Source organism: Xenopus tropicalis, chromosome 4, assembly GCF_000004195.4.
Source record: "Xenopus tropicalis strain Nigerian chromosome 4, UCB_Xtro_10.0, whole genome shotgun sequence".
In the NCBI taxonomy this organism is placed as follows: Eukaryota; Metazoa; Chordata; class Amphibia; order Anura; family Pipidae; genus Xenopus; species Xenopus tropicalis.
Window position 1 is genome coordinate 50,002,454 of NC_030680.2, and position 16,159 is coordinate 50,018,612.

General features: G+C 36.9%; 1 protein-coding gene across 1 annotated transcript in view; it reads left to right on the plus strand.

Annotated features, from left to right (window-relative positions):
- Nucleotides 1-2,679: 2,679 nt before the first annotated feature.
- The window catches only part of tox3 (TOX high mobility group box family member 3), an 80,188-nt gene continuing 66,708 nt past the window's right edge, over nt 2,680-16,159 (plus strand). The window contains exon 1 of the mRNA NM_001128012.1: nt 2,680-2,984. Coding sequence (NP_001121484.1) covers nt 2,886-2,984 — 99 coding nt within the window. The 5' untranslated portion in view covers nt 2,680-2,885. The remainder of the gene's footprint in view (nt 2,985-16,159) is intronic.

Below are 16,159 nucleotides of genomic sequence, written 5' to 3' on the forward strand. Positions count from 1 at the left end.
CCAGAAAAGGAAGCTGGCAATGTTAAGTCATGGGCGGGTGACCAGAAGCGTTCAACCAGAACCTGCAATTGATGTGCTGAGGTCGACCCGAACCTGAACATCACTACTGCCTGGCATGTGCGGTGGGAGAGTTGCATATACTAAGAACAAGGGTGTTCTGGGACTCCATGCAGCCTGAGGCAGCTGTCCTGATGCAAAACCAAAACACGGCCTTGTGCTTTTATATGGTCATGAAACTCTTTGGTAACTTATAATATCCGTATATTTTACAATAGGAGGTACATTATTCACTATATAATATAATAAAGCCTTCTATATTACTGCAATTTGCTCTAATTATTATCTTATAAACAGCAACTTTTGATGTTGAAAAAGCAGATTATAACATGATAAAATCCAGATATTAATTTTTCAGTATATTTTAAACTTAGAGTATCTACATTTCCACAACTACTGGTCAGTTCAGCTTCTTGGTTGTTCTTCTATAATTGAGGGTCACATTCAACATCATGGGTTTGTAGTATTCCTGAATGTACACATGTTTTGAGAGGTGATGCATAACATTTCAGCAAGATAATATAAAGGATGATGATAATAATAACAATAGTGACACCATAGAGGTAACTGCGTCTGCAACTGGGTGCAGTGATGAAAGTTAAGAGCTAACAATACATTACGTCACAGTTCAGAACTATTGTATTGTATTGTATATCTTTATTTATAAAGCGCTACTTATGTACGCAACGCTGTACAGTAGAATACATTAATACAAACAGGGTGTTAATAAGATAATAATAGATAAATACAAAGTATGACAATAAATACAGATAAATACCAGATACAGTTGCAATAAGTTAAGAGTCGAGGACACAAGAGGAAGGAGGTCCCTGCCCCGTAGAGCTTACAATCTATATGGGAGGGGTAACTAACAGACGCAAATAGGCAAATATAAGTGCTGTAGGTCACAGTGGGTGACAACTGCAGTATAAGTGCCAGTTCCCAGATCAGGTGCTGGGCGAGTGCTCCAGAAGGTAGTCTTTAACCTTAGTTTTAAAAAGACTGGGGGAGGATTCTCTCCGGAGGAAATCAGGGAGGGCATTCCAAATGTAAGGGGCAGCAAGGCAGAAAGGTTTAAGGCGGGAAACAGCAGTAGTAGTGGGGGGCGCAACCAAGCGATTGCTCTGCGAGGAACGAAGGAGTCGACCAGGAACGTACAGAGACACAAGGGAAGAGATGTAGTGAGGAGCAGAGGAATGGAGGGCTTTGAAGGTTAGGAGAAGACATTTGTAAGAAATTATTATTATTATTACTAATGTGATAGCAGCAACATTGACTTTCAGCAGTTTCTACCTACCCTTGTTGCTGTTACACCATGCCATTGTATGAACAAAACATAAACTTTTGTATTTTAAGGGATGCACCCACTACTAAAACATACAACCGTATAAGAAGTTACCTCTGGGTCAATATGACTATTAATATATTAGAGTAACATACATCTTTTTCAAATGTCTTTAATAGCCTTGCACTGTGTTTTGCCTCTAATGCTCCCCAATCAATGTGTAATAAAGCATTCATAAAAATGGGCATTATTTACTAATGTAATTGAAAAGCCAAATAATTGATGCTACTCAATGTTTCACTGCAAAATTATCCACTCATTGTTGTGCCTTATTTGCAGTTAGAAGAGCAAATGGTGTATTATTGATTATTGCTTACCAGGGCCAGAACTAGAGGTAGCAAGTACTGTTGTAGCAAGTGGGTGGTAGGAAAGCAAACGGGAGTAGGTGGGGGCAATAGCCATATGCCCTTGGTGGCAACACCTCTTGGATGGGCCCTGTTTGACATGTCCTCATAACAAACTTCTTACAAACTGCTTCACTAGCAGCACAAATTAAAGAAAGGCTTACATATATAACACAGCTGTTCATCACGCACTACACTGTAAAGTCTATGTACAGTGCACATCATGGCAGTTTTATAAAATGAATATACATCACAACTCCGGCACTAGTTCCTGCAACACAAGGATCCCCCAGCAGTAAACTCTCCCAGCACACACAGCAGCGGCAGCCAGCAGCATGCACACACAGTAGCAGCTGCACTGGGTGGGTGTGGCCCAGAGAAGAAGGAGGGAGGGGCCCAGCTCCTGCTTGTCACTGCCTATTACTTATTCATTTCTCCCAGGGAGCCCTGCCAGCAGCAGCTCTTTTCTCTCTACTACTTCAAACTCCTCTCTGCAACCGTTGCTTGTAAAGACTTTTTTTCTGTTTTGTTCTTCAATAATCCCCTTCCCCCTCCTTTTTTCTTTAAACAGGCAGAGAGGTCAGTTAATACAAACTAATGTATCCATCTTTGCACAAATACTTACTGATGGAATAAAGTCTGCTGGATAATTTTTTTTATTGGGGTTTATGCACGATTATTATTATTATTATATCTGTAGCTGTTACGTGTGGTCTGATGGGCTCTGCTTTGGGCTGTTTTCAGGGTGTGAGTGGCGTTCTTGGGCTCGGCACTGTATGCAGCGCTGGGAGCTGCTTATCCCAATAAGCAAACGCGTGGCTCCTTTGTGTACAGCGGCAGCTGCTGCTGATCTGGGCGCATGGGCACTTCTTGTGCTTCAGCTCCTCACGGCAGGTTTTATTTTTAAATAAACACAAGCACGGCACCCGACAGCTCGCTCTCACCACTGAGGCTCATCTTTAGATTTTGTGCGATTGTAAATGCGGTGTTACTGGAAGACCTCCGATCAGCCTTTTAAATCGGACTTTGCTGACAAACTTGCCTCCGTCTGCACCTGAGACTTAAAGAAAGGACGCGCAACTGAAGGCCGATTGCTTTAAGACTGGACACAACTGCAAGTTGATCAGACTCCCTAAAGCATGGATGTAAGGTTTTACCCCGCCGCTGCTGGCAATGCCTTGAGTGGGGATCCTTCTAACCTGGACTTTTCTCAGTGTTTAGACTACTACAGCTACAAGGTGAATATTGCGCTTTTGTTTACACTCCATCCCTTCTCATGGGATTCAGGCATGATTGAAAGTTAAAGTACTGATATGCTAACCCCTTATGTGCTCTGCACTTAGCCTAGAAGCCGGCAAGGTATTTTACTATAGATTCTCTTACACACAAAGCTCGTCATCGCTGTTGCCTTAAAATAACTCGTGTTATTGATTTGTCACCAGGCTATAATTAAGCAGAGCCTTTATTTCTCACACACAGCACATATCTCACTTGCCTCATATATTGTTATTCCTCTTCTGTCCTATACTCATTTTCCCACTGCTCAGTTCTAGCCATTTGCAAACTTTTTAGGCTTTGCATGTTGACTTTCCTCGCTTTTTAATGTATGTAAATTTGTTAATGAATTTGGTATCGTTTGGTAGTATGGTGTGTGATGGAGATGTGTTCTGAGATGCAGTCCTTTGTCATTATGTGGCTGTGTTGTGACAACAATATTTGAAGGGGATGAATAGATCTAATGCAGAATGTTTGACGAGCTGTGAGCAGATACTTCTCCCTTTCCCTATTGTTAGGGGAATAAATTAATGGTTCATGTTATATTAAGATTATACCGCTCAGTAAGCCTTGCCTAACCACCTTTCATAAGACATGACAGCTTTAAAGCAGCATCAGAAGCACACTCTTGACTAAAGATTGCTAGGCATTTTTTGGGGGCATTGCAGACACTCTTTTCACATTTCTGAAAATATAATTTGTGGAATTGTTTCTCATGTACTGCATAGGTGAGCTGAACCATGTTTATTTCTTGTCCCATGGGCATCAGCAAAATAAATATATATTGCTGAGAATTTATGCCAGTTTAATATTACAGTAATGAACAAGAGAAATGCTCCCCACCCCCACATGCCCTTAACAGTTAATTAATAACTTTTTTCTACTGAATAGCGATGCACAATATATTATTATTTATTTATAGAGATCCACATATTTTCCATAGCTCTGTAGAGGTAGCAAAACAATGGCATACCAATACAAAGTGATACAACTGAAAGACAGGTCCCTGTTTGCAACAAAGTAAGAACTGAAGCCAGCATAATGTAACTAAAATTCTTGTTTGCTATTACTGTGTACAGATAGTAGAATAAACTAACCAATCTGATGTTTTTCTGCAGATATCTCAGCTAGGAATACAATTTTTCTACTCAGGCATTTAAAAATGGTGCATTTCCCCTCATGACTTACCCACAATGCACTTTATCAGACCATAATATTAACAGCCTTTCCTGTTGGAAGTTTGTCTCATTCCTCATACGAAGAACTCAAAATTAGTTGAAGTTGTGTCAATTAGTATTAGTAACAGGACAATAGGCATTAAACCAACTATAAAAGCACAATCACATCCTCTAGTACAGAAATGCTTAACCAGTTGGTCACAAGAAAATAGATTCACTATTCTGTTTAGACATTATTAAGTCATCATTGTGTATTTTTTTGTTTTTTTAAAATGCCAACACTAGTAATAAAGGTTCTAAACCAACTCTTTGGGTCACCATGCTGACTTCTAAACTTATCATGGTGAAAAAGCTGAAACAACATTACTTTAGTAGCTACTGCATTTATTAATTTTCATAATATATAAAGTGTACACACACAAAAACCACAAAAACACACTCTCAGCAACTATTCTTGTCTAATCAGTTAACTCAGTCCATTGCCTGGAGGTTTGATTTATCTCTTCTCAGATATATTTATTCAGTGATGAGTAAGGGGATTGTTTGTTCCTCAATAGCAGTGCAGGTTACAGACAGCATATTACTAGCGATACTAGCAATGCATACATTTTCTGTGCAGAGACACTAAAAATGTATCCACTTATTCCACTACCTGTAAATAGCTTCATTAGCTGCCAAAATTACAATAACATTTATTTTCCAGGGCTATGCCAACATTCTAGTTTTAATATAATACTACAAATCTGTCTACACCTTTCTGAATTTTTGCTTCTCAATAAGACTTTGCCCTTTTCTTAACCAGTCCTGACATTACTTGTGTAGCACCCCATCATTTTAGTGAACTGTCTGTTTTTTAGCTATTTACCTCTGTCTTCATGTCTTGATGAGCCACAATTTGCATGTCACCTTAAAACTTTCTAGGCCTCACCATTAACTTGTTTTTTTTTTTTTTCCTAACTGCGTCCTTTTTTTTTATATATATATATATATATATATACATACAGTGGCCCTATTCTGATTAAGTTTTTCATGCCCCCTCAATCACCTACCAAGCAGTGGCCCATGTATATAGAACCCCTTTTCCTTGGTTGTAGGCAAAGTGCTTGAACATATGTGCCAGAGCTGATACCAGAAGTGGTGTGGGATTGCAAAAAGGGCCTGTATTATTACTTGCATAGGTATGTTGTTGGTAGGAATTGTACAGTACTTTTTATTTTATTATAGTAACACTGGAAAATGTTTTTCAGTAGTTTTAATTCATTGTATTAATCCCATTGTGTTTGCTTAGTGACACCTGCAGGGATTAAATGTCTTGATATAGTAGTTAGTAGACGTAGTCAGCATTTTTACATATTATTTATACATAAACGTGTAAAGTTTATGTTGTTCATCTTTAAGTTGTGTATTAGTTAAAAATGTATGCCACAATTCTTGATTATTGAACAGAACAATATGGCCAAAAGGCTCTTACCTCATTTTGCTACATGACTTAGTTTCATTTGAGCCAAAGTTTATACATTACTCATGAATAAACTAAATGATATCCTTTAAAGCAGTGTTAAGTTATGTCATCAGGTATAATTAGTGCTTAGTCAAATGATTTATGTATTATAAAAAATAATGTACCCCCTTTCATTTGCAAAATATGAGGATATTAGAAGTCACCTCTGAGTTCCATGGTCTACATAAAAGCACTTGGCCTTCGGCCTTGTGCTTTTATATGGTTATACAACTTCTTAGTGACTTATATTATCTTAATATTTTACATATTCTATAGAAAGTAATATTTACAATCGGTTCTTTAGTTGAACTATGTTATTCTCCATAGAAAGGCCAGGAGTATCACATTATTCAGAATTCTTTGGCACATTCTTTTTGTCTCGCTGCCAACTAAAAGTATCAAAATGTAGTTTAATACAGCTTCTCTATCAATATTAGATAAAAAGTACATAGGGAAATGTGTTCACTATGGCAGGGCTTAGCCTGTGATCTGTTAAAAAACTAATATGCAACAGTTAGCTCATACAAAATTTATATTTATTTCCCTCGAATCACTGTAGCACTTAATTAAAAGAAATAAATGAATTAAATTATAAAATCATGGTGAGGTTTTAATGATTAAGCTTGCCATAGATCAGGTACACTGTCCATATTTCCTCGCTCTGGCCAGTGCTCAACTCTGACAGGCTTTGCTTTGCTGTGTTTAGGTAGGATACCTACTGATTATCAAAGCTGAACCCCCGACCCATTGGCTGTGCATGGGAAAATCCATTTACTCTTCATTATACACAAAGGTAGCCAAGGAGCATCAAACGGCTCATAACTGCTTCCTGGTTATCAAAGCTAAGCACTGGCAGTATGGATGAGCACTTCCCACTCCCCTGCTTAGCTTCAAAGTTGAAGTGTTCGGTCTTTGGTTGCGGTACACATGTTTATTCCTCATCACCCAGGGCTTATGGTATGCAAGGAATTATATTTTTGGAGCTGGCAAATCATTACAACATTCAGTAATTTGACATGTTGCCCTTATTGAAGTAATCTAATATTTAAAAATAAATCTTTTGTAAATCAAAACAAATATACCTTTTATGTGATGAAAAAAATACATGGAACTTTTTTAAAATAGTATGTTTTATAACAAAACAAATTTAGGTCTAACATTTATTTTCTCTTTTAAATGAAACATAACCCCAAAAATATGAAATATTTTGTATGTACTAGTTATTCCTATCCTGTCAGTGAAAAGCATATGACCTACTTTTAAGGCAGTGTGTTTGTATCAGCTCTGGTGTGCTCAGCTGTGTTTTATCAGTTGTGTAAACATAGCCCCACCCATGCAGTATTAATGACTTTCTACCAAAACCCAAGCGAAGCAAAGTGGCCCTGTGTAAAATATAATACTTTCTAGACATGTAGAAGAATTTTAAAACTATAGATTACGTAATGTAATGTGGACAACCTGTAAATGCATGTAGGGTCTTTTCATTTCCTGGTGTTCCAGGCTGTTTACATTAAACATAGCATGTGACCCGTTTCTGTAAGCACAAGTCTTTCCTTCTCTGCAAGCCTACATTTATATGTTTTTAAAGGGGGCTGCTATGTTGCTTGCCTCAGTGTAGACCAGTTTTTTTACTTACTTATCCACAGCAGTATTGAAGGTAACAAAATAAATGTACTATGGTGCACTAATGGCACTATGTTTTTAACTTTTGTGCAAGCTGTAAATGACTTTAAGGGACAGTTATTGAAGACATGTCAACTTCCTCGATTTTGTCTGGAGTTTCCTGCTTTGGACCATTTACCCCCCCCCCCAGGCTTCCTGTCACCTTACGTCATTTTCCCCCGGTTTCAATGTTCTCCAGTGAATTTGATGAATATGTGCACAGCAAGCATTCAGTGGGATATTAGTTGATCTTGTACACATAAGCAGCAAGCATTTGGCAGCTTTAGACAGATGTCTGCACAGTGACATTACTGGGGGGTCAATGATGTCACTCCCTGTGCCATCTTCAACTTAGGGAGAGCCAGTAACATCTTTGCTTTGATTTCAGTGAAGATGGCTGAACACAGATTTTTTTTCTGTTGTTTTAATCATGAAAAATCTATGGGTTTTGTTATTTTGCTAAAGAGGGAAAACTGAAGCGACTCCATGATTGGTTCCTGCAAAGAAGGCGTTTTCAGGAATTCATTATGCAGGGGTTTATCAGTTGCACTGGTAATCTACATATTGCAAGTAACAAACATGGAGAAGCTTCAGTTTCACTGTCTGCCCTGTTTAGCTAAGCAAATAACAAAAACATAGATCTTTAGTTACTAAAAGAATAGGCAAAATATGTTGAATGTATGTTGAACAAGAGGGTATAATTTTAGGTATAGCATTGCAGAAGCATTAGGTAAATACTATTAAGTAATTAAAGGAGAAGGAAAGGTAAAAACTATGTAAGCTTTTTTTTTTTAGAAAGGTCGATGTAAATGCAGCCATAAGCACTCACAGAAATGCTGAACTGAGCCTCTCAAAAGAAACTGGATTTCTTGTCTTCCTTTTAGTAAAAATGTTCTTTGGTACAAAGTGGTTTTGCTGTCTGTTTTAGGAGTGATGCAATTTTGAATAATAGGTAAAGGAAACAATATTAACATTAACATTGTAGGGTACTGGAGGTCTGATTAGTTGTCACCAATGACTTAAACTGGTAACCGCTAGCTTCAAGGATCTAAACCAGTGATCCCCAACCAGTGGCTCAGGCGCAACATGTTGCTCCCCAACCCCTTGGATGTTGCTCTCAGTGCCCCAAACCAGGTAGTTATTTTTGAATTCCTGACTTGGGGGCAAGTTTTGGTTGAATAAAAACAAGATTTCCTACCAAATAAAGCCCCCTGTAAGCTGATAGTGTGCATAGAGGCTGCCTAATAGCCAATCTTAGCCCCTCCATGAACGTTTATGGTGCTCTCCAAGTCTTTTTAGATTTGACTGTGGCTCACGAGTAAGAAAGGTTGGGGATCCCTGATCTAAACAAATGATAACTGATTTTTCACGTCCAAAAATGATGGGCAGGTAATGATTTTCAGACATTTGAGAACAGTTTTGAGTAGATACAAATGCAATTAGACGGCAAAAGGTTCTTGTAAAAGTAATAGATTTATGGGGGTTTTTATCTTGACTGGGTCCACAATCAATATATTGCACGTGTGCTAATCATGATTTGCAGAGTGATTGCGTAGCTAATTGCTGTACTGATCAAAGCTAATAGGTCTTTTTCAGACTTGCAAGCAATCACACTCTAGGCAACAGGTTGTTCACAAATCCCACACTTAATAAGATTAAGGCTGACTTCTGTCATCATAACCCTTTGGCATCATCAAGATGTAAACCAGACTTCCTTGTGCAGGGAAACATGCCTTAGCTCTACATGTTTCTTAACCTGTCATTTGTCAAAGGTTAACTCTAGCATTTAATATAGCTATTAATATGGTTTATTAAAGTGAGCTGCTTTAAGGGTGCATTAGAATATATGATGAGTTTCAAAGATATTGTCTGTATTTAACAATGCTAACTGAAAAATCTGTATGTATTTTTATCAAATTACACTTTTTTTTTTGGAAGTTATCCCTGGGATTAAAGAAGTTATCCCAGGAATAATGATATATATTAAGATTCATTCAACAAAATGAAATGCTCTTGAGAGGTGCAATATATAAAGGGTCCGTAACACACAGAAAGAAAAGACCACAATGCTTCTTCCACTGGATGTTTTTTACATGCCTTTTGTTTCTCTTTTTTATGTCTAAATGGGATGCATATTGATCATGTTTAAAGTAATGTAATAAAGTTGTATCCTAGTACCCTTAACAATTTCACATAACCATGAAAATTTGTACAGATTTGGTGTTGATTTTTGTATGTATGTATTTGCAGTTCTTGCAAAATGACCAGTAAAAAATACATACAAATACATTTTACATTTCACAATTTAAGTAAAAATAAAAAAAATATTTTGTATTCTAATAGAATATGAACAGGTCAGAATATTTACACCATTTAGTGCCATGGAGCATATTAATAAAATGCTTAGTACAGTTTGTAGAGGGCAATTCCATTTACTTGTATTGGTTATTTTAGTTCACTCAATTTCACCCCTTGATAAATATGCTCCTAAAAACTTATATACAAGTGAATAGAGCCGTGAAATTGCCCTCTGGTTAACACTGGTGAGCTGTATTTTCACACTTTGATAAATATACCCATTGGAGGAAATATGTGAATTAGGATCCTAACGCTACTTATTTATTCCAGTGCTTTGATCCAATAGTGCCAAGAAAATGCACTTGTCCTGGTAATAAACAACTAGTAATTGTACATATTAGCCTATAGGCATGATTTATTTCAGGGGAGAGTCAGAAGCAATACAATCATGAAAAAATTCATGATTGTTCTAAATATGGGCTGTACTTACAGGAGGTTTTGTTTGCCAATACAACTAGTTTTTATGCAACAAAAATGTGCCTCCAAGCCAGGAATTTATGCTTGTAAATGCACAGTCAGCGATTAACTCTAGACCCAACTCTAGAAACCCATGAGTGGATGTGGACTCCAAGGGTTTTTATTTATTCCCAGTCTGTTGATTGCATCCATAGGTCTCCTGGTATAACATCACATTAATATAATTCAGCACTTGAACATGTGGTAAGCAACACTGGCTTAACTATAGGGGAAGCAGACCCCCACAGTCGCAGGGGACCTGGACCACAGGGTCAGCTTCCTTTATAGCTTTAATGGAAAACTATACCCCCAGAATGAATACATAACCAACAGATAGTTTATATTATGTTTAGTGACTTATTAAAGAATCTTGCCAAACTGGAATGGAAAAAAATAAATAAATAAATTTAAAAAAATAAATAAATAATAAATAATATATATATATATATATATATATATATATATATATATATATATATATATATATATATATACAGAAACTACTGCCCTTTTACATTCTTTCCCTTGATCTACCATTAAGTGATGGGCTGTGTACTCAGAGATCACATAACCAGAAATAATGCAGCTTTAACTGTAACAGGAAGTAGTGTGGAAGTAAAAGGCATTAATTGGCTGATACTATGACCTAGCATGAATGTGTGCCTTGGCTTGTTTGTGTGCTCTGTGAATCCTATGATCCCAGGGGGCGGCCCTTAATTCTTAAAATGGCAACTTTCTATTTAGGAGTACCCAATAGCACATACTATTAAAAAAGTAGATTTTTATGAAAATGGTTTATGATTTAGATGAAGCAGGGTTTTACATTTGAATTTGTTCATGCAATACATTTTTAAGAGACCTACATTGTTTTGGGGGGGTATAGTTTTCCTTTAAAGAAATTCCCATGCCCACCCTGTGGGTGCTGGGGATGTGAGAGGGAGTACAGGCAGGGGGCCATAGTGTTTAAGCATGTGCAGTCTAGATACGGTGTTAGTAGACAACATATTGAAAGTTAAACAGCATTGCCCTATATTGTCTCTTGATGCATATATTTCAACTTTTATTGATGTATTAATTCCACTGCCAAATTAAGGGTATACTTGTTTAAAAAGCCACAAATGTTTATCATAATGTTAAATTATTACAATACATAAACGATGACAGTGCTGGGCAATGCTATCAAACTTAAATGAGTATAGATCTATCCCAGGTAGATCTATCCTCCTGCAAACAAGTGGCACTAAATGTATATCTTGCAGTACAGGATTATTACATGTTTAAACAATACAATGGTTTACAGCCTGAATCTGAGATGTGAACAATTCAGGGAGACAGTTACTCTCAGTACTGATACCATCTAAAGCTTACACAGGTTGGGGGGCTGTGGGCCACCAGTTGGACAGCACTGATCTTTATAATACTTGTGTAGGAGGAAATAAAATGCATGAGTTATATTAAGCCTCTTGACATGTCTGCATATTTATCTAATTGACAAATAATGATTGGAAACTGTCATGTTTGCATTGAGCCATAGCAGATAATGGGTTAATAACAGAATGAAATCTGTAGCTCGAAGGTGCAGTATTAAACCAACAATTAAATTTCAAGTCCATTTGGTATTTAAAGAACACCTGTGTATCTTTCTGCATCACATAACTTCATAAAACTGCTAGTGCAGTATATAAATACACGAGCAAAACAGCCTTTCATCATTTTTCTCACAAAAAGATAAATTACATTGAGTGCGCGAGGTGAAATGTCTGTGTATTACTTTTTGAGATATACGGCATGCAATCATCAAATAGTAGCACCTTCCATTAATACCAAGTGTTGTTTCAACTGACTTGTGAGAAATATAATGAGGCTAGAGAGAGACCTTCCAAATGCTCCTGTTTGAAAAGATGGTGACCTTGGCTGCAGCAGATGTAGTAATTATGAGGCTGGAGAGTCATCATTCATTTATGATGGTCGCTATGTACTAATCAGGCAACATAACTGAACATGAATACAATTCATGTAGATTCTGTTTAATTTTATATGGCTTATTTGTGTATGTATATGTTTGTATACATAAATTGGCTTTATTTTTCTGTACATTACTTTTGCATAAAGAAATATTGGCAAACATTTTTTTAAACTTGGGCAAAGTGCAAAAACATTAGCACAGTTTTTGTCATATTTCTTTTTTCCACTAGTGCAATATTTTTTTTCAGAACTGCATATTTACAGCACAAAATACTGTACTTGCTAGTAAATTGCATTGAAATGTGGGCAAATTGCTACATGAAAAAGTTGTGGATGTTCACACACCTTTTAATTTTGCATAATAAAAAAAAAAAGTATCTTTGTAATTTTCACCTGTTTGGTGGCAGGTGTAAAGCACAGGGAGTCCTTGTGGCTTAGCACATTGGTAGTAGGTGCTAAAAAACTTTCCTTTATGAATGCCATTTTTATGCATTCATGTTTTCATGCCTTTTTGTGCCTAGCACAAAAGAGAAATTGAAGAAAATTGAGTTTGTCAGTAATCATCCATAGTCCTGGGAGAGAGAGGGTTGCCAGAGTTTTCTGTGGAGATAGGGAAGTATATCAGAGTAGAGATGTAGCGAACCTCACAAAAAAAGTTCGCGAACCCGTTTGCGAACTTCCGCCAAAAAGTGCGAACTTTTGCGAACTTTGCGAACCCCATAGACTTCAATGGGAAGGCGAACTTTAAAACCTAGAAAAGCCATTTCTGGCCAGAAACCTGATTTTAAAGTTGTTTAAAGGGTGCCACGACCTGGACAGTGGCATGCAGGAGGGGGATCAAGGGCAAAAATTTATCTGAAAAATACGTTGTTGACACAGCGTTGCGTTTTGTGCTGTAAAGGGCAGAAATCACACTACATTTCTAAACTTGTGTAATAAACTGCTTTAAAACGTCCGGCGTCTACATGCCAATCAAGTCGTGTAAAGGTTACAGCCGGTTCAATGTGTGGTTGGTGCTTAGTGCACTACTATGTGCAGCACACCTGTCTCCAACACACACAGACGGAGCTGCAGTACACAATGAAAAGAAGAGTAACAGTAATCAGAAAATAAAAGCAGTCCTTACAAGGACTATTGGGTTACAGCAGATGAGATCAGCAGGACAGCTGTCCCCAGCAGCTACATACAGAGCAGTAGAAAGTATATTACTAGTCAGCAAAGCTACCTAAACTGTCCCTCAAACCCCTGCACAGCTCTCTCCCTATGCTAACTCATCAAGCACACACAGGCAGAATGTAAAATGGCTGCTGGGCTTCGGTTTATATATGGAAGGGGGTGGTCCAGGAGGGAGAGCTGCCTGATTGGCTGCCATGTATCTGCTGGCTCTGGGGTGAGAGGTCAGAATTTGGCTCCAGCTAAGGCGAACCCAAAATTGCGAACTTCGCTAAAAGTTCGCGAACTTGCGAACTTGCGAACACCCGATTTTCGTGCAAATTAGTTCTCCGGCGAACAGTTCGCTACGTCTCTATATCAGAGGTCTTGTGCATGTGTATTGCTGCGCTATTCTTACTCTGTGTAATTCATAATATATTTTACAATGCAATGTGCTCCATCTGTAGTTTGTTTTAACTGTGGTCTGTGGAAAATAAACAAAATGTATAAGATCCATAAAGAAAAGTGTGTGTGTGTGTATATATATGTGTGTGTGTATGTGTGTGTGTGTGTATATATATATATATATTGAGAAAGGTCCCGATGGGGACCGAAACGTAACGTTGGCTGTTCATGTATTTTTCAATATATAATTGATTGTTTGCAATAGATCCGGTGTTGCTGGTCTTTTCTTCAATATTTAAATTCTTTTACCGTGCACCTGGGATGAGGATTGAAGCGGTGTGCCACCCTTGGTTCGATATATATATATAATATATATATAACTCAAAATGCAATACTGACACTCACGTATGACAAGATAAGCAGAAAAAGAAGCTGCTCTCTCAGGACTTAGGTGCAAAAACTAAACAGTATTTATTGTGTAGACGAACTGACGTTTCGGCTGAACACCTCAGCCTTTCTCAAAGTTATGGACACAGTGTAAATGCAGCATTTACACTGTGTCCGTAACTTTGAGAAAGGCTGAGGTGTTCAGCCGAAACGTCAGTTCGTCTACACAATAAATACTGTTTAGTTTTTGCACCTAAGTCCTGAGAGAGCGGCTTCTTTTTCTGTGTATATATATATATATATATATATATAATATATATATATATATATATATATATATATATATTAGAGAGAGACAGACAGATAAGTACCTTCCAGTTGTCACATAATCAGATACTTGATATGAAATTCCATTTGCTATTTTCAGCTGCTTGCCACTCAATTGTCCTTTTACATTGTGTGGTGTATGTATTAGATGTTAACACGCTTGAAAATATGAAAGCATTCAGTGTTCTTTTGCTGCAGTTGTGTTTGTTTGGAAGAGATTTATGTTCAAAAAATACTGTGTAGCATGCTGCACCTAATTGTATTTAATGGGCAACTGCATAGTAAGCATTTAACCATTTAACCATTTTAACCTAATTGTATTTAATGGGCAACTGCATAGTAAGCATCCACCCTGTTATTTACTATAGGTACTAGGAGGTACAGCATTTAGATAGGATATTGATTCTATAAAACTGCCACTTAAGTCTAAGAACTGCAAAAACCGCATGCAAAGACTTCAGTTTCCACCCATTTGGTAGACTGTTCTTTTGTATTCTCAATTGCAGAATAGAAATGATAACTGTAAGGTTTCCATATCTTTTACTGCTAGATAGTTTTCACACAGAAAATATAATAATTACAATATATAATATTATAGATTGAGTGCACAAAACAATTATACACACATTCCATACTTTCTCACAACCTGCACTCTTTTTGTGCCCACATTGCCTACATGTTTTTAAAAAAATCCATATCCTTAAAATAATAACACTATTTATAAAAGATTCTATTCAAATTTTGTAGCGCTAAAAGCTGCAGAAAAAAAGTTGTAAGTTATTCTAGGTTTACTATGCAGCAAACTGGCTAAAAATTAGAATCTAAAAATTTACCAGCTACAACTTGAGATCACATAGAAGTTAATAGCAGTTGTCCCTTTCCTGGAGGATTTTGTCTGACAATTCGTAAAAGTAGAGGTTACAGTGCGACAATTGAAAAAGTAGCAGTTTTGCAACTTTTCTGCAACTTTTCCCAAGTATGTACTTTTTCAGTTCAGACTTTTTAGTAAATATTAGACCTTCATGGATATGAGATATGAGTTTATTCAAATTTGTAAAAAGAAAAACATTTTTTTAGTCAATCTGTTACCTAAATTGTTTAATTTGTTTACATTATCCATTTGCAGCTGCTAAAAATTAACAGTCCAATTAAGTTCATTTTGTCCTTAATAGAAAAAAATCTTTAGTAGCTTATGTATATTTCTAAAGGAGGTATAAATAATAGAAAAATTTAAAATGATTCAATGAAGTTAAGTGTTTGTCATTGTGTTACTATGGCAAAACTCCTTAGTGTATTCCCCTGGGCTTAGACCATTCAAAGCAATGATTGTACTAAAGAGATAATTAATGTGTATGAACAATGAACATGCAAATCCACATTTCTCCACAATTCTCTGTTAGTGAATAAAATCCATTTGTGGAAATGCTGCACAAAGTTAAGTAAGCAGCTAAACGTAGAAGGTGTGAAGACCAATAATATTATTTACCTACAATATACAGTGTGGCTGATATATTTACAGTCGAAATAGAGGTAGAGACATGTAGTGTGATGACAGGCAAAAATGCACCAGACAAATAGGAGGATATACCATTATTATTCCATTATCACAACAGGAAGCAGATTTTTACCTTGCCCTGTATTTTTATGTAAAATACTTGTGCTCGCCCAGAGTGGTGCCTAGTATGTTAGCCATCAGAAGAGTGTGGTGGTGTGCCGCTGTGAAGAAAAGTGTTTAGCTAAAGCAGTA